The sequence below is a fragment of the Pieris brassicae genome, chromosome 8 (assembly GCF_905147105.1).
Source record: "Pieris brassicae chromosome 8, ilPieBrab1.1, whole genome shotgun sequence".
In the NCBI taxonomy this organism is placed as follows: domain Eukaryota; kingdom Metazoa; phylum Arthropoda; class Insecta; order Lepidoptera; family Pieridae; genus Pieris; species Pieris brassicae.
The window spans coordinates 10,643,725-10,668,995 of NC_059672.1; the positions used below are offsets into that span (position 1 = coordinate 10,643,725).

General features: G+C 33.3%; 1 protein-coding gene across 1 annotated transcript in view; it reads right to left on the reverse strand.

Moving 5' to 3' along the window:
* Positions 1-20,897, reverse strand: part of LOC123713744 (ADAMTS-like protein 4) — a 77,742-nt gene extending 56,845 nt beyond the window's left edge. Inside the window, exons 1-2 of the mRNA XM_045667567.1 lie at positions 20,883-20,897; positions 3,149-3,325 (exon numbers count right to left, since the gene is read on the reverse strand). Of these exons, the coding sequence (XP_045523523.1) occupies positions 3,149-3,186 (38 nt within the window). The 5' untranslated portion in view covers positions 3,187-3,325; positions 20,883-20,897. The remainder of the gene's footprint in view (positions 1-3,148; positions 3,326-20,882) is intronic.
* Between the last annotated feature and the right edge of the window lie 4,374 nt (positions 20,898-25,271).

Consider the following 25,271-nt stretch of genomic DNA (forward strand, 5'->3'; position numbering starts at 1 on the left):
AGCTTGTTTTGTGGTCTACAAAAGCTATCTCTCTCCATCTAATGAGACAGTATGACATAGCTTGAGCACCTAGTTAGTATATTATATGCAGTATTACATTATGCTGGTTAATATTATAAAAGATATAAATTGTTTGGTTTAACGCGCAATCACGAATTATATATACCAATGAGGCTATATAAACCTTTTAGGTCTGGGCCTCAGATTTCTGTTCCGTGATCCAATAGGCAAATACGTCATCAACCATCTGCGCTTGACAAACACCGTCGACTCTTTGGGTCTAAGGCATGCCGGTTTCCTCATGATGTTCCTTCCTCCTAGTCCCACATCCAAAAATTACTCACAACAATATTATTGTTAAAAAGACTATGTGTTTTTGTTTTTCTTTATAGAACAGGGAGCATACGGACAGGAGACTTAACTGATGTTAAGTGACATCATGGACACTCTCAATGCCAGATGGAGTCCATTGCTGGGCTTTTTTGAATTGGTACGTTCTTCTTGAGTAGGTTGATCTGTATTGTATATTTTATGTTGTTTATCTGTCATCATAAATATATTTATATTTACATACAGGAGACAATGAGCTACTTTTCCTGAATCTCCGCATGTTTGTTGGTGTATCAAGCTGCCATAATATTCAGTACTGTGTGAATCTATGTTTGTTTTTATAATACTGAATAAGCACGTGTTTTTGAATGGTTCATATAATTGTATTTTCTTTTAGTGTCGAGGAGTTTCAAGGGGGATAGTCGGTAATCCTATAAAAACATTTTGAATAAACATACATTGCGTATACGGTATCGTACAAAGTTTACAAAAATACTCTTTAAAAGAAACATTTGGTTTAATCTGCGTTAGTACAATTATCCCAAAAATAAGATTGATTTTTTAAATTGTCAGTTGAGTAAAGTGACAAAAGTTTTGTTTTATATTACTGCCTGTGGTGCTAAAAAAAGATATTAATTGCCATGCAAAGTTATATTTGGAAATTTATAAATCATTACATGTGTAGTTTTATTATAATGTATGTGTGCTTTTGTACCTGTTCATAAGAGTTCTAAAAGTGTAATTCAAAAAAAGGTTTTATTAGCAGTGTTTCTAACTGACCGGTTCTAAACATTTTCAGTGTTATCCACGTACAAGCAAGTGTTAAAGTGAGCACATTGAAAGAAAAGTCCATTGGTACAGCCGGGATTCGAATCTATAACATTAAGTATGAGAATCAGCTCTGAAGCCGTAAGACGAACCGCTGAATTGAGAGAAATCCTAATATCTATAATATATAATTATCTATGAATGGATTTACATGAGCCCTTAAATATGTTTATCTCTGAAATAAAAGCTTTTATGTGGTGTTTTGACGGGAAAGTTTAATAATAAACTTTCAAGTGACAATACTCGGGAAAGCTATAACAGTAAGTGCCCGTGTGTGGAGTCGTAAAACACTTCTTTCAAATGCTTTATTAACGCATTGTACACTTTAGTAGGTAACTGAAATTACTTTCACTGATTCACTGAAATTTAAATATATGTAATAAACTTCAAGGGTAAGTTTAAAGATCCGATAACCTGCTTGCATGGAGATCCATGGACTCTGCCTTCGGGAAAAAATCATGAATATATAAATATAAAAATTACTCTGCGCTTAAACACTAGGCTTTAAAATGATATTGGCCTAGTAGCTTCAGCAAGCTACTCTTGTACCTAAGGTCTACCTGGCAATCCAGGCGGCACTTATGACTTTCCTGAGTTTATCTAACACTCGCTTGTACGAAGGAAAATTGTTAGGAAACTGGCATGTCTAAAATCATAAAATTAAATACATATGTCAGACACAGAAGGCTGGTCATCTACTAGTCTATAAAAATATAAAAGTGACCCATTTAGGTTTGTAGCGCCACTGGATTATTATTAAAACTATATAGTCTAATAGTTTTCGTTTAGTTTTATTGCTTGCCGATGCGTCGCCGCTGACAAATATGTTTGTTTGTTTATCAATAAGACTGTTCAATTGCTTTAACTATTTTAAGAGATTACGATTTCAGAATAAATGTTAATGTTGTTTTATTAAAAAAAATTATGCAATTTTTAAACTTCTTTTTCTTGCATAATTTGCGCATTCACGTTGTTGTAGAACTTATAATAAATAAAAAGCAACGCACACGCACACGCTAGCTCTCCCAATAGTCAGAAGCAAAGGCATCACTTCATATGACGTAAGCCTCCAGACCATTTGTCACCTGTTCTATAAAAAGATATTAAAAATCCTACTACGAGAAATGTATTTGCGTAAGTTCAATAAACGAAGCCGGGTGTCGCTCGTAGACTCTCAACGTCAGTTAAGAAGCCGTGTTGTTATCTCAACAGACATGGTAAACACTTATAATGAACGGTCATGCTGCCGACCCAGTGACTGGAATTCTATAGAACCTTATTTATTTTAAGAACGGGAATTCTCGTCCTTTCGTTGACTATATATGCTTCTGTATTATATTCATGTCGTGCTAGATTATTGATACTGTAGCTTCAACGTGCAAGTCTCATCCTTGAAGACTTAAGTTCGATCCCCGGCTGTGCACCAATGGACTTTCTTCAAACATCGTGAGAAAACCGGCTTGCCTTAGACCCAAAAAGTTGACGGCGTGCGTCAACGGCGTGCGCGTTCAGGCAACCCAAGTAAGAAAAACGTAATATTAAAGCCTCATCTAGTTAAAAATTTGTTATTTTTGTAGCTTAATCTGTATTTTCGGCTTAATTGTTAGATGTTAGACTTTAAAATTACGTTGACTATGTGTGATATTTAATATATTGCTGGATTATAATTTTTTTTATTGATTAGGAGTACCAACAGAGGTTATATAAATGAGCAAGGGTGGATTTATCAAACAATATTTTTCAGGCATAGGAAATTAGTTATATTCATAGCTAAATCCACATTTTTTGGTCTAGGCGCCACAGAAACCCGTTGCTACTAGCCGAGTATCTTTTTTTTTAATAAACCGAAACCGGGTAGCTTTTCTTTGTCAAATTTATGAGTTCAATACTTGAAATTATTTTACTGTCTTGATGTTTCTAGAGGTTCATAATTTTTAAATAATAATAATTAATGTGTATCTATGTGTAAGAAATGCTAAAAAAAACTCACCAAAAACGCTTCTGGGCCAAGCGTCTGAATCGTTTCATTTTCACAACATTCACTTTGACGATCTATTTGTCCATTGTACACTACAGTCCATAGACTAATAAACAACAAGTCTATATAATTGTTATAGGAATAATATCTACGTCACTTCGTTGACCATTGCCTCAATTGTTTTACGACCTGGAACAAATTAACATTTTTGTTAATAATCTAAATATCGTATGGATAAATTAATAGTTCTTCTTGAGCTCAAAATCAATCATAGTGTGAAATAATTTTTTTGGTTGAGAGCAGTGTTTGCCCAGTGGCGTGCAACACTGGTCCGTGAGATCGTAGGTTCGATCCCAATGCACCAGTGGACTTTCTGTCTATGCGGATTTATCATTGGCTCGAACGGCGAAGGAAAATATCGTGAGAAAACCGGATTGCCTTAGACTTAAAAAGTTGACGACCTATGTCAGGTACAGGAGGCTGATCACCTACTTGTCAATTAGATTGACAAATGATCATGAGACAGATACAGAAATCTGAGGCACATACGTAAAAAGGTTGCAGCGCCACGGGCTTTTACTACATTGCATTAGTAAAAATTCAATATGTTTATTATGGAATATAAGATATAGGAGTCACTTATACCACGTCATAAATATATACACTTGATACATTAGATAAAACGACGGCGTAAAAAGCTCTCGGTACTCTTAAAATATCAAATCATCATACAAAAGACTATGGCAGACATAGATAAAAGAAACCAGAAAGAAGGGATATACAGTCCGCTCTTTCTTTGTATTAAATAACAAAACTGGAGGGAAACCTCGCAGTCCAGTTTCCGGAAGCGGCACCTGTTGACAAGCATGACTTGTGAACCAACCATTGTTTTACTCAACCATGTTTGAGGGAATTAAACAACCCGTCAGCAAGTAGTAGTAGTAGTGTAATACAAATACAGCTCTTTTATTACATAGTTTAGACTGTTTTAAACGTAGGTTTTAATACAGTTAAATATTAACTGCATACAGCAGCAATAAGGGTTTAGAAACGAACCAATGTATAATCTAAATGTCACAGTGATAGTGCCTAATTAGTTAGAAGGCTCGCAAGTGCGTTGCCGGCCTTTCAAGAATTGGTACGCTCTTTTCTTGATGGACCCTAAGTCGAATTGATCTATTGTTTATTATTTACTTTTGCATCCTTAATTTTATAAAATTTACTCGGTTTACGTAAACAGGCTATGTAAGCCTGTTTACGTAATTCATTCATGTATTAGTCCTCACACACACAACAAATTGCAAGCAAGTAGCTATATTGTAAAAAATGCTTAAGAAATAATTTTTAAAAACTCTGATTATATTAGTAAATGTATATTATAAATTATAATGATCACTGCATCTTACAATTTACTATAAATATTTTTTTTTGTATAAGTAGGTAATAATTGTTAACGGTATTTTATGTTTATATTTGAATGTGTTATCCATTTTCGGCTATGAATACTGATAAGAAAATAAATATTATTAAAGCTTATGTATTAAAAATAATTCTAGTGCCTATTTGTCCTACAGATATACAATACCTACCTAAAAGCTATTTAAACCGATGAAATGGGAAGCTTCCAAATTTATTACATTAATCAAACATATTTCAATGGTCGTAAATATGTGATAAAGGAACTTATAAGATAAGAAAACAAACGTGAGACTCGTTATGCATGAATATAAATCTGACACCAGCATCCTAAACATTTTTATTTCATATGGGAATGTTATCATCGCACGCATACAGATAAAATACATTGTGATCTAAGTGTGAACAAAGTACATCAATATTATTGATGTTAAATTTATCTTAGTGATAAAGAGTACTGTAACAGCAATTACAATGAACGTACAATACGTTACTTTTACTTACGTTACAATACGTTAGTATTATAGAAACGTTTTCAAAAACAACAAACATACTCTTTGTACATGGGTTGCGACAGAAAAAAACTCCTGGAGTCCTGGAACCAAACTACTTCTGGATCACATCACTCGAGTGTACGTCACACTTGGGATGGACCAGATAGACCTCTTTAAATATTAGATGTATCAATTAGAATTTAGTTTATAATTTAGGCAGACATCAAATGAAGACAACAAAATAAAGAATTCCATTTTAACAATATTTGTGATCTCTTTGGTGACTAAAAGATTAACTTATACATCTATATTCCTAATTCAAATCACTTTAATCTCTTGGAATTAAAAAGCTAGTTTAGTGAAAAGATGTTAAAATGATATTATTAGATATTAGATATAGCCTACGAGAGCAAAGTTTGAACTCTGGTGTATCCTTCATACTGTAGGTGTACTATGACAGCACTCAGTCGCAAATGTCTTTTTTTTATATATTTGTGGTTGAAGATACTAAAATTAGTTTTTAACTTAGATGTACCGAAATAGATCTGTGATATCCAAAATGAATAATGATTTGATTAACAGTTTGAGCTTATAGTTTTGAGCTTATACGCCGAAAAAATTACACAAAATAAAAATGTGTGCGTGTACTAGTGTACACACGTAAGAAGTCAAACATCTTTATGACCTTATTTTTCAAAAAAATATCTACTGTATAAAACTTTACAGAAATTGTTTGTTATGTAAAAAAATAGATAAATGTCTATGATGATAAATTTTGTTTAATACAAAAGTATTAAACAAATTATATACATGAATAGAAATTATACAATTATTTAATTTTACCTTATTACTAATAAGATCATTACAGAATTTCATTAATTGTAATAGATTTATTACTATCATTTCTATCGTTATTATATATGTTTGTTATTAATGGCTTTGAATCTCTTCAAATCAACCGTGGTAGGGACATGAAAAAATGGCACATAACGGAAAAATGTTACGCGTAACCCAAAAATGTGACTCACTTTCACTTCAGAAATATAATATAACAGAAACACATCGCGTAAAACAAATTATTATTCAAACTGTTTAATTTTAATTTTAAAATTGTGTTTAAAACGTAAGAAACCAACTGGAGTTGAAGAGACAAACTAAGAAACTAAAGTTTTTTAATTAAGACTTTAGCGGACTAATTGCCAAGTTACATAAACTTTGATTTTCACTGAACTAAGAGTAATAACTATTAGTTGGCTTGACTAGGGTAAAAATATAAATGATAATCGAAAAACACGAATAAAGATGGCATATACTGTTTCTACAAATGAGCGACAGTAGCGCAGACAACTTCCTTAACGAAAATTACCCAACACGCGGCAAAGATTATTAATCTAAACTTCATTAGTCCTAAAACAAAAAGCAAATATTGAATTGTACAAAGTAGCAATTATTCAACGCTATAACTGCTTTTCCAAACATCGCCGTCCGTGGTCACGTTATCTAAAGATAAACAGTTACAACATATTACGACACTTCTTACTGTGTCAGTGTGCTAAACTAGATAACTTTATCTATTTGATTAAATATTATACTACGCTAGAAAAGCAATCTTTGCACTTCGTCTTATAAATATATTGGTGCATCATTCGCAAAATTTCGTTTTATGTAAGTTCTGATGTTAAGTGATGCCATCGTCCACAGTCACTGAAGTCTCGCAACTATCTTTTAAGAACTGCTACGCTCTTTTCTCAAAGGACCCTAAGCTGAATCTGTTCGAAAATACTTGTGAGCATCTGGTTTTACATAGTGGTAGTTCAAAAACTGACTTAAAAACGCTCAGTTGTAGAACGACGGACATCGATGCGATACGGATGGTATTTTGTTTTATTCAGGATAAGATCCAGAGACTAGAGAACTATATGCCTCTCATATTTGACATACGGCTTGGTGGTCATAATAATAGTGCAGGACCTCAAATAATAATAAATCAAATCTTTAACATAGTTAAAGTGTCATCTCTCATTTGACAGAAGACATGTGTCAGCTGTCAAACATTGTTTGTAGTTTTTGAAAACGGTTCTATAACCCTGATTAAGGGGTTAGAAATGCTAATTTTTTTTATAATGAGTTATGTTTTGGGCGTTCATTATAATGACTGTTACAGTACTCTTTATCACTACTAAGATAAATAGTAAATAAATTAGTTTCACACCTGCGCTCTTTGCCCAGTAAAATTAGACACGACAAGATAACACGAAAATTATTTGATTTACAGCTTTGGTTGTGGTATTTTAATTGAACTAAACGACAAATAAGTACTTTTTATATTACGACATTTCCTTAACATGGCTGTATATAAATATATATCAAATTAAAAATATATATATAATAATACTGTACTGTACTCAAATTTACCAAAATCAAGTCGTTAAAAAATATATTTATAAATTTGAACTTTGTATAAATGTTTTCAAGAAATAAAGAACCTATTCTTAGACCGGCAGCGCATGGTTCATTCATATCATTTGAGTATTCCTTCTCGTTTATCCCCTGTTATTATATATAAAAATATCCGCTCATCGATAAAACTAGTTCCTGCATGTCTCAGTTTATATTCTACTACCTTTGAACAATGCAATTAAAACTAAAGTGGGCTACCAGTGAAACACCAACTAAAATTTCACACACATAGGACTGTTTCGAAGTAAAAATTCGAAATATGTTCACGTGGGTGTCGGTGGTCTCGGTAATCACCGCTACCAGGAACTGTGAATTACTCCCATAAAGGTATATTGCTTCCTTATACCGTTGATTTTGATTGTTGATTCATCTATAAGATACTCAACAAATTGATTAATTATATACTGTACGTTTATTAAGGTGCGTAACTGTATAGGATTTAGAATTTTAATTTTGAAAATTGTAGTTTTACATTTTAAACTTTTATTTGTAATATTGTAGATAAATTTTGACTTTATTAATACCGATAAAAAAAACCAGTGGCGCAAACATTTTAGATCTGGGCCTCAGATTTCTGTATCTGTTTCATAATAATTTGTCAACCTGATAGGCAAATAGGCGATCAGCCTCCTTTGAGACTCACTGTCGACGTCACCATTCGAGCGAATGTTAAATGCACACATAGAAAGTCCAAAGCACAGCCGGGGATCGAACCTACGCCTTGAGGGATGAAAGTCGCACGCTGAAGCCGCCAGGCCTCCACTGCTCTAATACTTATAATATCCTATATATTTTTTAATTGATTGTGATCTCGGAATAAACTATGAGAAGCCTCTAAAATACTTGATAAAGTTCTCATATGATAAAAGTGGAGTTTGATAAAGCCTCAGTGAATGAGTGTCGACAATTTTTATATAATTTGCGATCGCTATATGCCATATCTATTTCAATGTACATGGAAATAATAACAAATAGAAAATTAAAACAACTTAAAAAATGTTTGCACGCTTAACGCTGGCAGCATTTACTTGCCGATACTTATTCGTTGAGCCAGGAAAGCATCAGCTCTGGGGTCACCAGTACTATATACCAGGCGCCAACTTAAATCTGTAATGCACTTGAACCCCACGGTCTAAGAATCATTTTATTGTAATTAAATTCTTGAGATAGATAACATTTTATATTTGTCTTTACAAACTAGCAATTACGCAACCAAAAAAATCTTTGAAAATCAAATTACGTAGACTTGCTAAGTTAATATTAGTTTAAGGTATTACTTATGTGTCCAGTTGGATGTTACTGTACACATACATCAAAATTTAACATATGTCAACCGAATTACCTTCAACATTAAGGCAGTTAAAAAGTCTCAAAAGGAAACTCAAATACAAAAAGATCAATCTCGTCAATTCATATAAAGCATTCCATTAAGTTCATTTGAACGACATAAAATTTCCAATCCAATTTAACAAACCTTTCACCATTATAGGTGGTCTGAATACTAGTTATTTGATAAAGTTTTATTATCCAAAAACATGGCCCATTTCACTCTGTTCCATTAAACTGATATAAACAGTGTCGAAAACGTTATTAACGATAATCTCCAATTAGATACAATTTATTGCTTAGTAAAACAAAATAAAATAAATTAATCCGTGGCGCTACAACCTTTTTTAGGTCTTGGCCTCAGATTTTTGTATATGTTTCACGATAAGAACTTGGCGAATAAAATGAGTGGCGAAGAGTTTGTTGCCAATTCTTCTCTTCCGTTCTACGCCCTTGACTTGAGAACTTTCAATAAATGTAAAATTATATTTCTTTGACGTTCATAAGTGTACATTGTGTTACCTGTATGAATATTTTTTTTATCATTTGTCAGTCTAATAGACAAGTAGATGGTCAGCCGTCTGTGCCTGACACACGCCATCAACTGTTTTGGCCAAGCCGGTTTCCTCACAATGTTTTCCTTCACCATTCCAGCGAATGTTAAATGCGCACATAGAGAGTCCATTGGTCACAGTCGGGATCGAACCAACGTCCTCAAGGATGAGAGTCGCACGCTGAAGCCACTATGCCAACACTGCTCCCCCAACCCTCTACAAACCCCTAAGCTGCAGTTAAAGTAATTCTTTTAGGTTTAACATTTAAGCTTACACCAATTCATAGGCTACTAGGGCGGTGTAATTAAGATTTAATCATATTAATCGTTTTAAGTCAGTCATTAATCTCAAGAGACAATACAATGTCGTACAATAGCTCAATCAGTACATTCGAAATCAAATTAAAAAACGAACAATCAAGAAGAAAGTTGTCCTTCAAATCCCACTCAATTTAATGAAGTTTTGATAAGCACTTGAAAAGCTGGAGATTGTACACACAGAAAAGGACAAACGGAGAAAGTTCACTAGACACAAAGCCAAAATTAAGAACTTTCGAAGTAAACTACAATAGATCATTTTAAGTTTTGGTATGCTGTCTGCAATTTATTGTATTCAAATTCACGTGATTAACATACGCAAATTTTACCTAAGCTGATGTTGAGTTTAAACAAAGTATTTTTTGACAAATAATAAATGTTTGTACAAGCCGTACTTGAATTAGCATGAACTTAGGGCCCAATTATCGCCTGTTAGCGAGCTTCCAGTAAGGGCACCAACCTCTAACCCCATACGGTTTCGATACAGTGACCCACTTAATTCTGTTTGAACAAAATTATATCGATACACTGGTCAAACGTAATGTCGTTAAAACGTTATGAGATAAACGTGGAGATGTTATTAGTAACGTAAGTTTCGATGGACAGTTACCATGGTAACAAATATAGTCCATATAAGTTAGTTTATATTCCATGTAAGTTCATATTGTATAAGGAATTTATTTATATTTGCTCATAAAAATCACACATGTTAGAAGGAGATCAATCAAATACTTATGACAATATGTTATAGAAAGGATATACAGATGAGAAAATTACATTAGAGTTTAAGAAGGCGCAACCCTAAACAGATCCGTGCAACATGGTCACCATCGAGTAGCCCGCAATATCGCAAAACAACTCACGAGGGGACTCTTTGACTCTTGAAGAAGTCGTAAGGGTCCGCCAAGCAACCGCGTATAATAATTTAGAAATAAAGGAAATAATAATAGCAAATAATTAACACAGAAAAGTTTCTTAAACGACTCGCTCGGTCTCCATGGATTTGCTGAAAACATCCGCAGAGTTATTTTAATCACAGTTTTGAATCTGACTCAATCTGTTAACAGGACCATTAACCGAGAGCTGTTTTAGCTTCTGATTTTGTATGATTGGATGAACTTACTATATTTAAGTAAATAAATCAGTGGCAATACCTTTATAGGTCTGAGCCACAGATTTCTGTATCTGTTTCATGATCATCTCTCAATCTAATACTAAAGGTACAACCTCCTGTGTGACTTTCTTGTCTACGGCAGTATAATCACGATGTTTTCCTTCACCGTTCGAGTGAATGTTAAGCTCCCATAGACAGAAGACAGAAGACCATTGGTGCACCAAAGCCGGGGATCAAACCTACAACCTCGGTAATGAGAGTGACGCTGAAGTCACCAATAAGACTTTGATGAGAAGATGAAGTGAATGTAAATAATATTCATATAACGTAATATAATTCAAATGTCCAACAATAAAGATTATACAATAAATATTTATGAGCGAAAACTTTCGATTTTGTATTAGTAAACTTCAAAAAACCCATTGATTTAGAAAGTGTACCGCAATATGATACTCAAGAAAATTGCTAAACAAGTTGCGGTTAAACTTTTACCTAAACCGCGAGAAAAGGGAACGTGTGGGTACTTTTATATGACATGCGGTTAACCGCACGCCGCATAGTGATAGCCGATATACTGCGTGTTAGCAATATCGCTTTCAACATAACATGGCCTGCACACTTTACTGCTGGAGTACTAAGAAGCCTCTAGAGTTGCATGTGTGTCGAAAAGAATAGAACTACGATGATCAACCATGGTCATGGTATAGATAGGAAGAATCATCTATCACGTTCAAAAGGGGATACATGTATATACAAGAATAAATAAAAATAAATTATAATAATTTTGAATTTTCAAATTTTACGGCTTATGTTAAAACTCGTAAACTGTGATGCAGGAGGCTCACATTGATAATAGATACTGTACCGCCCATGGACACTCACATTTGCCAGAAGACTCGCAAGTTCGTTGCCGGCCCATAAAATGATACCGCCACCCTTCTATACTCTCGTGTCTGCTCGCGATTAACGCACTTTTATTTAGTACACTCTTTTGAAAGACCAAGAGTCGAATTGGTTGGTAAAAATGTGACACAGTTCGCAGCAATTGAATGAAAACATCCTTATTATTATTTATAATGAGCGTTTAAGGTTTTGTCTACTGGAGGTGCTTCGAGTACCTTCGCGCGAATTAAGACTTGTCAAAATCTGATAAAACCTTGAATATTCTAACATTTGAAATAGAATATTTATCTATAAACATTTATTACCATTAAAATAATTGTATAAAAATGAGGACAACCAGCGTCCTTATCGCTTTCGAGTGATTTCTTCAGTGTGAGCTTTTCTCAATTTAAAAACAATGCGAGCGAAACTACATAAGGCAAAGTTACTTAGACAAAAGTAATGTAACAAAACAAAGACATTTAAACATATTTTCTAAGCTAATATAATTCGATTCAAAGGGAAATTACCTCACCAGATATTAGGAACATTAAGTGGGTTTATCGAAACCAATATCACATTATGGTACCTTCTGGAAACTGGTGAAGTTAATGTCCTAAGCACCGTTAACCATACAAGATAAGTCCGGTTTGTAATAACTATGTATTCAATGATGATATAAACTAAATAGCATGCAAAATGTCCGATATAAATAATCACTATGACTGTTATGGTTGTGTGAGCACTATGTATCTACATAATAATTTAGTTATCTGGTGCATTGTTTTTTAATTATCAAATCAATGTATACAAAAAACTGTAAAAACTATTTTAAAAGAGTAGGTATGGAGTTGCTTCCCCATTCTTCTCGATATGAAACTACCTTTTGGAAGGGTGAATTGTGATTTTTTTAATATATTTTTAACTTATAATTTTGACTTTCGAAAGTTTTATTCGACTTTTTATAAGCCTTATTAAAATAAATTATTTGACAATTTTTTTTATTTATAACAATTGTTTATACAGCTGTGTTGCCCTAGTGCCTTAAGTGACCTTACTACCTGACGTCGGGCGTTCGAATCACGGCAATGGAATTTTCTCTCTAATCACTTGCTTCGAAGACAGGCATCGTTCGGCATGTCTCTAACCCACAAATTGATGACATATGTCAGAAGGCCTATCAGCTTTATGTTTAAAAATAAAAATTATCGAAGTACGCTTGCAAAGTAACCAATCCATTTACGCTTTACCACCAACACCACCAGCATGTGGATTCAGCTATGAACCAATTCGACTAAGGGTCCAAATTCTAGATGTAAGAGGCGAGAGGTCAGAGGTTATGATTTCCACAAAAAGAAAAGTCACTGTGCGAAAAGACAAAACTGATAATGAAAAGTGAAATCCCGTAAAATTGTATATCAAAATGATTGATAACACAGTACATTGATAGACTATACAATTAGCCTGGCTACTTGAGAGTTCATGGATCAACAGGCGACAACGATTGCCACTATTGGACATAATTATATAACAGAACACCCGTGATTTCAGTAGATCAATGACCTGCTGACTTATCACGTACGCTGGTGTCTTGTAATGAAATCCTCTGTTCCCTCGAGCACATTCATTCATAAACAGTAAATAGATCAGATTTGAGACGGATATTTATATCAGATCTATGCTGGTAGTAGGATAATAATAGTATTTTTTTACTTCATATAAGTAATGTTAAGAATATTGATAAATATTTTGCAAATACGAGTAATAAATGATAGCTACTTCTGTTTTCTTTTTCTGATTTAAATGATTCGAGACATGTTAGTTATTATCTTTACAATAATCGGAAGCGCTTAGCGCAATGGTTGGATCCTGTCCAGCCAGCCAAAACCTGCCACAAGCGAAAATTAACCCCAAAAAAGTTACTTGTAAGCGATTGGTGGACTAGTGCTGGTATTGTTCATTGCAGTTTTCTCAAATCTGGCCAGACTATTACGGCTGATGTCTATTGTCAGCAACTGCAAACCATGATGGAAAAGCTAGCGGCTAAACAACCTAGGCTGGTCAATCGATCCACGCCACTGCTACTTCACGACAACGCCAAATTAGAAGAGCTTCAATTGGAATGTCTAAGACATCCTCCGTACTCCCCGGACCTTGCTCCAACAGATTACCATTTTTTTTCGAAATTTGGACAACTTCTTGCAAGGGAAAAATTTAACTCTGATGGGACAGTCCAAATCGCCTTCACAGATTTTATTGATTCCCGTCCGACTGGTTTTTTTAGTAAAAGGATCAATGAACTACCTATGAGATGGCAAAAGGGCATAGAAAACAATGGTTCATACTTTGATTAATTAAATATATTATATTTAAAAATATTCGACTTTTTGTTCCTCCCATACAAAACGCCAATTTCATATGTAAGGACCTAATATATAAAAATTTGGGGAAAAAACTCGAATTTCACGAGCGTGACTGAATGATATTTAGGTGAAAGCCATTTTGAATAAATATTAATGTTTTTAATAACAAATTTGCCTTAAAATGTACCTAAAACAGAAAAATATTTAGTATTATATTCACATCATTGTTGTTTTATACAAATCGTTTTGTATTGCCAGCGCTCTTTTCAATTAACACGAAATTTGTGAACTCACACCGACAATCACGTCATTGACATAAAAGTCGTATTAATTTCTGACACATTGTTGGGATTAAAGTGATTTTAAAATTATAAGTATGAAATCTCATAATCACGACTACATTGAAAGCCTATTAGTTGCTAAGATTACAAAATATGTGTTTAAATAACATATCTAAATCTCACATCAAGTATTTAGTATAAAATAATTATCTATTCTTAATGTGACAAAATATTGTTTAATTCATTGACGAATCTGTCAAAAGCCGTTTGACCTAGAACGATCAGATATCTCAGGGCATAGGTTAGTTGTAACTGTTACCATGCCTCTTGTTCATAGCCAGCAGATGGGGCTGATGGCTTTTAGACGGTAGGAGTTCATAGCACAATCCCACGTCAGTTTTAAAGTAACAGTTTGTAAATTTATTTACCAACAAAAAAAAAGTTCAAAGGATAGCCATATTAGCGATCGGGCGTCTTATCTTTAAGTAATTTAAATTATGTGTTATTTGCGGATCTAGAAAGAAAAAACAGGCACGTCGCCAACCAGGTTTATAGTCAAATATTCAAAACCTATTTTGCTCTCAAACCCCTTAAATAACGTGGTATCTATGAAAACAAAGATGTTCCAAGATGCTTTTAAAATTTTCTCACATGACCCGATATAAACACTCTAATGGCGTCTAAAATTTAGTGTCTCTTCAAATAAAGTGAAAGTTAGGTCACAAAAGTTCAAAGATTTGAACCGATTTTCTCGGGAAATGTTCGACGTGTTTGAATTCGATTGCAATGACAATTTTACATTGTTACTTCCTGTCCTAAATTGTACAGTTACTTTGTTGGGATTACAATAACTCAGAAGAAACAATTTAACACTATTTTTTGCATTGTACAACTGTTCCTTAAGTATTTACACTCTAATCATTTCTAAAATAAGAAAACGAGCATAGTAATTAAAAGAAAGCTCTTCAATACTTGTATACACTATGTACCAACATGGGCGCCCACTCAAGCGCAGCATATAAAGCTACAGGTGTGTCAAAGATCGATGGAACGATGTATGATAGGGAAGAAATGAATTGATAAAAGAAAGCATACATCATTACGAAGAACAACTAAGGAAACAGATAATCATAAATAAACTAATGTGGAAATCGCTAGAGGAACAGAAAAGTGGAACAAAAACATACTAAACTGGTGTTCAAGGTACAGCAAACGAAAGAAACAGCAGGTGGAACAGCAAACGAAAGAAACAGAGGAATGGCGGGATTTGGAAGAGGCCTTTGCTAAAAAAGGGCACACAGATACACTAAAAGAAGATTTTACGATTTTTTCTATTTAAACGTGTTTAAATAATAATGTCTAAAAAGGCTTCATTAAGACACAACCGACTTTTATATGCATAATCATTTGTGGTAGATTTTAAATTAAATGGTTTCAGTTTTATTTTGTTGTTACTTCTATTTCGTCATAGTATGTAGTCATCTCTCTGTATATTTTCTATCTGCGATGGAAGGCTGGCTGGCTGGCTGACCAATTACCACAGGAATTCTTTAGTCTTATTATAGAAAGTAGCCCCTCACAAAGATGGTCAATACCTGCAGCATGTAAACTCGTAGAAACCAATCTTATGAAGAGGCACACAAACTTTATTAATATTCATTAAATTAACAATAGTGTACATAGGAGATAATCTGTACACCGTACCTGTCTAGATAAGACCCCCTGTTGCCTAATAACTTAAGTAAACGTCTTTTTTTTTTGTTTTTTCATATGTATGATTTTGTATATTATGGTAACGAAGTGTAAATAAGTAAATAAAATATAAAATATGGCTTTAAAAAATCAGTGGCGCTAGCATTTTTGTAGGTCAGGGCCTCAGAATTCTGTATCTGTTTCACGATCATTTGTTAATCTAATAGGTGAGCAGGTCATCAGCCTCATGAGCCTGACACACGCGACAACGTTTTGGTTTTCCTTCACAGTTTGCGCATGTTAAATGCGCATAAAGAAAGAAAGTTCATTAGTGCACATCCGGGGATCAAACCTACGACCTCAGGGATCAGAGTCGGTCACTAGGCCAACACTGGTCTGAGTCAGTAACGAGGCTTATCCAAAAAACAAATATTCCAGAGGGAATTGAATTTGGCGGAGAAATAATCAATAAAAATATAGATAAGTCAATTATGGAATTTAACAAGCCTGCGCAAGCGCCGCGCTTGATGTTATCTCGTCAAGATGATGAGAGCCGACGGCAAGATTCGTCATACTTTATCAAATCTTGTCACATTCCTATTATTCAGTTGAAATATTAAAGTAGTTAATTCTGTAGTATTTTTTCATCATAATTACGAAACAAAACAACACTATTCATTTGCTTTTTCCTTTGTTTTATTTTTTGTTTGTTTGTACATGTTTATGTACTGCCTAGTAGCACTATCTGGGTTGTGAGGTACGGACTATTAAAAACGATACAAAAATACTACCATGGCATGCTTCGCATCAGCTGGATTCATACAGTGAAAAGAGAAAGAGCTGGATCGGACGGATCGGGACGTAATAAAGTAGCATCTTATGTAGAAGACACTTATTTTTGTGCCTGTGTTGTGCTTTATTAAGACTAACATCTGTTATAAAAGCGACAGCAGGATAAACACGAATTACCAGCATAATTCTCCTAAGTTTCGTGTTTTACCCAATTATGTCACTAATTACGAGGGTGTTTTTTATCACCTCACCAAAGAGGCTGTGAGAAAATATTGGAAGAGGCGGGAAGACTTTGACTTTGTTTAGCAGTAACAATTTAGTTTTTTCTTTGAAATATATTTTTTGTCTATTAATGTACTTATGTTTTCTGTTTCATATATATTGTTTATCAATGTAATCCGTTTTGGCTTTGTATATTGCCTAAGTGTTTTGCTTTATAATATGTATATTAGCTGTAAGATTACTATTATACTTCTTCTTACTATATACTACATTCTTGTCTGTTTAGTTACCTTAATAAATTGTACCATAGATAGTTTGTCCTTGGTTACAGAATTAGTATCCAACTGTCAAACATGAGCTTGGATCAATGCACTAATGTGTTTAAATATACCAGAAAAAATACTCGGAAATCATATAACATTTAAAGGAATTTAATATTAGTAGCGCCATCAAGGTCACGAACGGCTTGAGCTATGCTTAGACATAGTTTGACTAATCAGCCGTATTTTTCTTCTCCGACTTCTTTCTAGACATATATAAGCTTTAATTTGGTGGGACTATATTCCACGGGATGCCGAACCACCTGTTGTCCCAGGCAAATTGTTTCATTTGTATTTCTTATTTGAAGTTCCTGAACAATCCATTCACATACATACTAGATTCTGTGTTCCGGGTACGTCATAAAATTGGGCAATGAAGCTTGTATTAGAACCATGTTTGTTTTCTACTCTAGGTCGTATCATGTCCACCACGCCGGACTCACTTAACATCAGATTGTAGCCGATGTTAATTTTTTCCTATATTATATATTTTTAATTACTTCTTTCTAGTACTGGGTTCGAACTCTGTACCAACAACTTACTCAGCTAACGCGGTTTTTTAATCACTAAATAAATATATGATTGACCACTGACGGTTCCGGTCTTATTAATTTGCATTAGTTTGTCCAAAATCAATGTCAATGTAAATATAGTTTAACAGCTTGTTACATTAATCGCGGATGAGAACTACTAATATATATATATATATATATAGAGTTGTTAGTATAATTTTAATTTAGCGTCCCTTACAGTGAAAAAATCTCCCATAGAATTGTCAAATAAATCAGTAAGATAAATAGCACAAGAGGTAATACGGTTCCAACTCGCCCATAAGTATCATGAGGTTATTTACGGAGTAGTGGTCACTAGATCTAAATTTAAGTCAATAAAGTCCTTTTTTAGGAAAGGTAGGGACACTCCCCTGCTGCCTAGCTTTTAGGTCACACATCTGCCTGATCACGTTGTCTGATCATAGGCTACTTATGTCACCTAAATATGTTTAAAAAGTAATAATAATACAGCAACTAATTTTTGTAATATAAAGATGTATAATAAACAAATAAATAAAACAAAATGGAAACTAACAGAGCTGTTAAAATTATTACCTACCTATTCGCGAAATGTCAAATAATGGTTCCACATTTATAGCCATAGAGTCTGTACTTAGTCATAGTATCTGTACTTAGGTCACTTGATGTGATATGTAAAATTTGTAGTTTTCATTTTTGCTATTACATATCTATTAATTAAAATTTGAACCCGAGTTAAAATAAATTCTCACAAATATTTATTATAACAGCCTAAAATTCTGCAGCTCTATAAAGTTTGAAAGTTAAATATGTTGTTGTAACAACTCTTTAAATTAAGAATGTCAATAAAACAGAGTGGTTTGCTTTGAGCCGGTTCTCAGTGAACACTCGATAAACCTCAATCGATTAAATGCCCCATTTGGTAGCGATTCTAAGTCTATCATTCATAATAAATTATTAATGGGAAGAACATTTAAAAAGGCATTATATATTCCAATAGTTTTGAATATAGAACACATGTATGGAAAAGGCCACAGGACACAACAAAGAGAGAGCGGACCGAAACGGCAACACACGTGTGAGACTTTTGTGGTATTACTTAATAAGATGAGCCTTTGTACTTAAAAACAGCAGACTATATATTTATTTATTTTTCGCAGTCAAAATAAAGGCTGTACGTAAATAATATTGTGTTACATCTATAACTCCCTATGAATCTAGTACTTGTTTGTGTTTTATCAAATTTTGCTGTAAAGATTCCACAGATTAGTTGAAATCTGGTTTATTCGTCCAACCCACGACTTTCAATTATCACCATTTCGGGAGACACAGAATATGCATACTCAATTGAATTAAAAACTGCACAGAATACATCTAATTTTCTATTGAGAAATCGAAAACTTTATCCGATCGGATAACATAAGGTATTTCTTAAGTATGAAAAAAATGAACGCTATACACGAATATTTAAATATAGTTGAAATACTTAAAATTGCATGTAATAAATAGAATAATGTAAAGTGACGTGCGGCGTGGTCGCAGCTTGCCATTAGTTCACCGGTATCGGATTTGCTTCCTGACTAGACCGCTGTATTAGTGACGCTCTTCGATTATTTCAATAGGGATTCTGTGGTTATTGCTATTAATATAATGGAAATTAGTAAATTTGACATAACAAAACGCGGGCGCTTGTTGTCATTTTAACCATTATTTGCATCGGAGCACAGTAATGATCATTTTTCACTTTAATGTAAAACGAAATTGTCATTATGTTAATGATTAGAGCTTATTATTTGATTGAAGTGTAACACGTATCTCGAACGATGTAAAATATTTCAAAACTTCTTAGAAATTGCTCTTGAAACTAGATTTAAATTTGATTGACGTTATAACACGGGTGTAAATCACTAACAACACAAAATTTCAGTGAGGCAACTTTTTGGAATGATAATAATAATGTAAATCACCAATTATATAGAACATGAGACAATACAACGAGGTTCCCAATGTTAAGAAACGTATCCAATTAATAAGCTAATAAATTATGTTCTTCATTTATGATATAGGGGAATTGACCCATTTTTTTTTTAAATATGTGATAATATTTATCCTATTGTTAAGTATATGTAAGGTAAATAAATAAATTAACAATTAAAATCTGCATTACTAATCAATAGTTGTTTGTATTTCTTTTTCAGTGTTTAGTTTCTGAACATTTACTTATAATAAAAAAGAAATAACAAAAACAATGTGATTGACATTACCAAGCTTTTTTCGGCGCATTTGCAATGTACCAAATAAATAAGGTTTAACTAACACCCTAAAGCCCCGTCATTTCCGTTTTACGATCCATCAAAAAACCTTTCGTTATTTGAAAACTGGAACCGGCCAGCCCCATTTGGCAGCGAAATATTCAATACTCCATATCTTTGCCCAGCCATAAAGCTTTAATAGTCTACAAATACGTGCCTATGCCATTTGTATACGTGTTCTGTTTGTGAATATATATGACCATTGCAATTTAAATCGTAACAGTTTTATATCCGTAAGTTGGAAATAGGAACCGGCCATAAAACCATGCTGCATTTGTCGAACGTTGACACCTCAGTTTATCTTTCACTGATAAGCTAATTATACGTTATGAAATTCAGTTACTGGTAAACATTTTCATAAATGATATCAATAAACCCATTAGCCGTACTCATAGTTGTAGAGTAAGTTAAGGATAATCTCTTAAGTAAATCAAAATTTCATCATAGAAGCTAAAAATCCATAAACATGTCGTTTATTTAATAAAATATTAAAATACTAAGGATAATGATAGTATTTACGTAAAGGCCCTTCGTTTCCGTTAATTCAAATAATAATATTTTTAAAGTTAACTTTAACTTAACCTTTGAAAATTATACATCTAAATAACCAAATCTTTTGTACTAGACCCGTACAATTCGTTAAAACAATAAATAGTCGAACACTGACTTACCTTAGCATAATTAAATAAAACCAACGAAAACACAACACAATATAAGAAAATGTTATGAAAAATTATTCCCGTTTTTTCTCTAACGCGTGAAGCGCTTGCGTCTAACAACAAACAGCTTTCGACTGTTTGAAAAGGGCCTAGTACAACATGCCGACTCGTGGAAAGTAAAAATGTTATGGTAAAAGTAAAACGTCTGGACAATTAGATAACTTATAATACAAATGCTTTATAGAAGTACAGACGTTTATAAAGATAAAAGACGAAAGAAAACAAAGTTTAATTGGTAGGATTATACTTATATACTGGCTTTATTATTTGAACTTTTTAGATTTACATATTTTCGTCTAATTGAAAAGAATACAATCAAAGAAAAATTTATAAATACTTGTATTTTTGAGTTACAGAGCTGTCACATCGGTTGCTTTATTCCAGTAAAGTGTTTTATGTGATATTTTCGTAAAAAGGAATGTATTTTGATGTATATAAAAATGCAATAATTACAAAATTGAGATAATCTTTTGTAAATAAACGCGGTAACTTTAATGTTTTTCTCACAGTGATTGCCTGGAAGAGAACTTTCTCGAAAGCGATAAAGCCGCCAGTTGCCCTCCCTTTCATTTAATTATGTTCTATTTTTATATTGTAATGCAACGAAGTGTTAATGAATAAATACATAAATATAAAATACTTTAAATTATCGTCACACATTAATAACTATATTATTATTCAGTCTGTGAGACTGTACCAGAGAGAATAAAGTTAACATATTTTACATATTGTATTTTTTTAAATTATACTTACTGATTTATGATATACGTACTTCATGATGATATTCAGTACAATCTAAGAAAACAATTTCTTATAAGTTATCCTTTAATACACAGATTCAATAACACGGGATACCGAAGTGATTTATTGCGGATAATCTAAAAACAATGATGGCAACATTTTCTTGTTGAAAATCGTTTGATGTTCCCGCAGGCGAGCATTTTCCAATTAGTCACGGGATATTGCCATTTGTATATCTGTTCCGTGATGTACTTTTTGTAGTAATTATATTAGATATTTTACAAAAACAAACCTTATTGATAATAAATAATAATAAATTTTAAACACATTAATATTCTCCGTCTTTTAGATATTTGTTCGTCCTATTTTGGCAAAGGCTCTTTATAGTTTATTGTACCTGTTTAGTACTTTCTTGCTCCACTTATCTATTCCTCTTGCAATTCATAATAAATATAAAAAATCATTAGATTCTTTGCCTCTTTCGTCACATTCTGTCAAATTTTTACGTTTCAATAAAAAAAACAGTACTTTACTTAAAAAGCTGCAATTAGACTGTTTGCAAACGGGCAGGTGGTTCATCTGATGTTTAGTGATACCCCCCCCCCATATTGCTAGAAGGTTTCGCTTGTGCGTTACCAGCGTTTAACAAATTTGTACGCTCTTTTCAATTTAACGATGTTTAGTTAGTGAGCAGCTGGTTCCAGCTTGGTTAAAATAACTATTACCCAAAAAAAATCTTTTTTCAAGTATAAAAGCAGCTTTTTTTAGTAAAGTACAGTACTTTTATCGAAACGTAAACAAATTTGACAGAATTTGACGAAAGAGGGGATGAAAAAACACGTACAAATTATGAATATTATTTGTTTACTAACGCCACATGAAAAATATTTGAAAGGATGTAATTTACTAATTAGATTAACACTGTTCTATACATTTATGTTACATAAAGATATCCTACGATTAAGCTAGTGCTCGTAAAACCCTAGAATGTTCAAAGGTTTGGAATTTTCATCGCTTCCCGCTGCAATTTAAATTCCCATCCTCTGGGCAATATCGACTAGGATTTATCGATACAACCCAGGCCTAGTTGACAAGATTGGACCACACAGGTACACCACTGGCCCACCCCTAGAGAAGGCAAGTCTGTAATCTCTATTAGTTTCTTATTAAGATATTAACCAGTCGCAAATGGTATATTGATTGTAGACCGACACAACTGGGTTTATGACAGTAAAATGACCGTATAATTATTTTGTCGTTCGTTTAGTTCGGAACACCTTGGAGGGAATTACGTTCAGACGCGGCTTCTGGGTTTGTATAATAGGTAGGTAAATAGGATTTTATAAGTAATACCTTGTAGACAAATTAAAATATTATATTCAGTCGTTACATTTGAATTTATCGTTTTGTCGTACTGTCCACTTTGACCTCAAACATCTCCTATTTGGACCTATCCAAATAGGAATTCCTAAATTCCACATACAATTTTAACAGCTATTTAGTTGTTTTTCGAAAACCATGATTCATTTCAATTTCCCGATTCTTTACTCCACTCTATTTATAAAATTAAAAACATGAAATTTCGCGTTATTTACGAGAACGAGTTCCACCGTGGCATCGGTGCTGCAGAATCGGTGCGAAGGATTAATGATGTGTATGGCAGCGGGTCGTAAAAGAAAATACGGTGCGTTTTTGTTCCGTTTTCGTTCTGGATATTTCCACCTGCAAAACAAGCCCCGTGGACAGCCGGAGACCACGATAACCAAGAAGTGAAGGCTATTGTGAAAGCGGATCCATCTCAAACTACGAGTGAGTTAGCTGCAGGCTGCGGTGTTAGTGATAAAACTGTATTAATCCATTTGAAGCAAATTGGGAAGGTGTAAAAGCTTGGGTACCTCACGAATTGAGTGAAGCAAATCGACAAACGCGCGTCGACTTTTGCGTTACATTACTCAACTGGCACAATAATGAAGAGATTTTAAATCGAATCATTACTTGTGATGAAAAATGGATCCTGCACGATAATCAAAAGCTCTCATCGCAATGGCTGAACCCAGCCTTTCCAGCCAAATAGTAACTGTGAGTACTTAGAGGATGAATGACACCACAATAACGATGTCAGCAATATCAGTTTTCACTTGCATCGAAAAAATCTTCTTTAAAATTAAAACGCAATTATTATGAAATGTAATATTCCTTCTACACTTATTTGTACTTTAAGAATAATCAATGAGCAGTGTTGGCCTAGTGCGACACTCATCCCTGAGATTGTAGGTTCGATCTCCGATCAATAGACTTTATTCTATGTGCGCATTTAACATTTGACAGTGAAACGAAACATCGTGAGGAAACCGACTTGCCTTAGACCCAAAAATGTCGCTAACATGTGCCAGGCAAAAGGCTGATCATAAGATCTACCTATTAAGAGAAGACCTAAAAAGTTTGTTGCACCCCTGATTTATTTTTATTTAAGTATAATCGTTAAATTTCAGTTAATATACGTATAACCTTCTTTAGGAGTCAAACTATGTACTGGTGAATCTGTTCGGTAATCAGTTCAGAGTTCTGGACATACAATATAAGAATTTCATGCAATATATTTTTACACTTTTATTACTCGTAATTAATTAGAAGATTTTTCTCGACGAAAAAATTCCGATTAGACTCTAAATTATATTGATGGTTAATAATCATTCGAAGTATTTTATTAGCTTGTTATCGTATGGGTGTTATGGAGACAAATGAGATACGCTTTGATTTAAGCCCGCAGGTAAGAATTAATTACGCTTAATAAGAAGGCGGGACAACACTACCGAACACACGAACAAGCGGTACCTTTTAGTATAATTAATCTTATGATTTTGAATCTATGTGCATTATGCATCGATATAGTATAGAGTGTTCTTTATAAATACTTTCATACTTTTATTAGACACTTTCCTTTTAACACAATTTATATGCATCTTAATCCGAAATATATTTTTTTGCTTAATTTAGGCAAATAGTCAACTCAGTGATTTTTGGAGCATTTGTTAAATAATTTTTAGAAACACTTCTAAGTTGCCGTACAATTTTTATTTATTTCTACTTTCGTACAAATAACCAAAGAATAGTGGTAAAAATATTTTTAACAACTCCGTATGCGACTATAGAGCTATGTGGCGCCATCTATTGATGAGTAGCTAAGCTACAATGCCAATATAACCCATATTTATTTTTTTTTGAACTTAAGCTGAGCCAGATTGTTTTATTTCCAACACTCCATTGCTCAACAAACCTAATTTATAATATTCTTACTGTATGAAACCAGCTGCACACTGAATTATTTCCGAATGACATCCACACAGTCCTTCAAGAAAATAACGTACCAATACATTAGTTTAAAACGACGGCTAAAAGAACTAGTCAGACTTAGTCTTAAGTATCTGTACCTATTTTATTATGATTTTGACATGTCGACTCCTTGAAAGTAAGTCCGTAACTAGAGTTTTCTGTAGATTTAATAAACACTTAAACATCACAATTACGAGTCATGTAATTTTTTTTGTTTGAATTCATTGTAGCTTTAAATAATCTTGCTTAAGATCGACTAAGATGGCA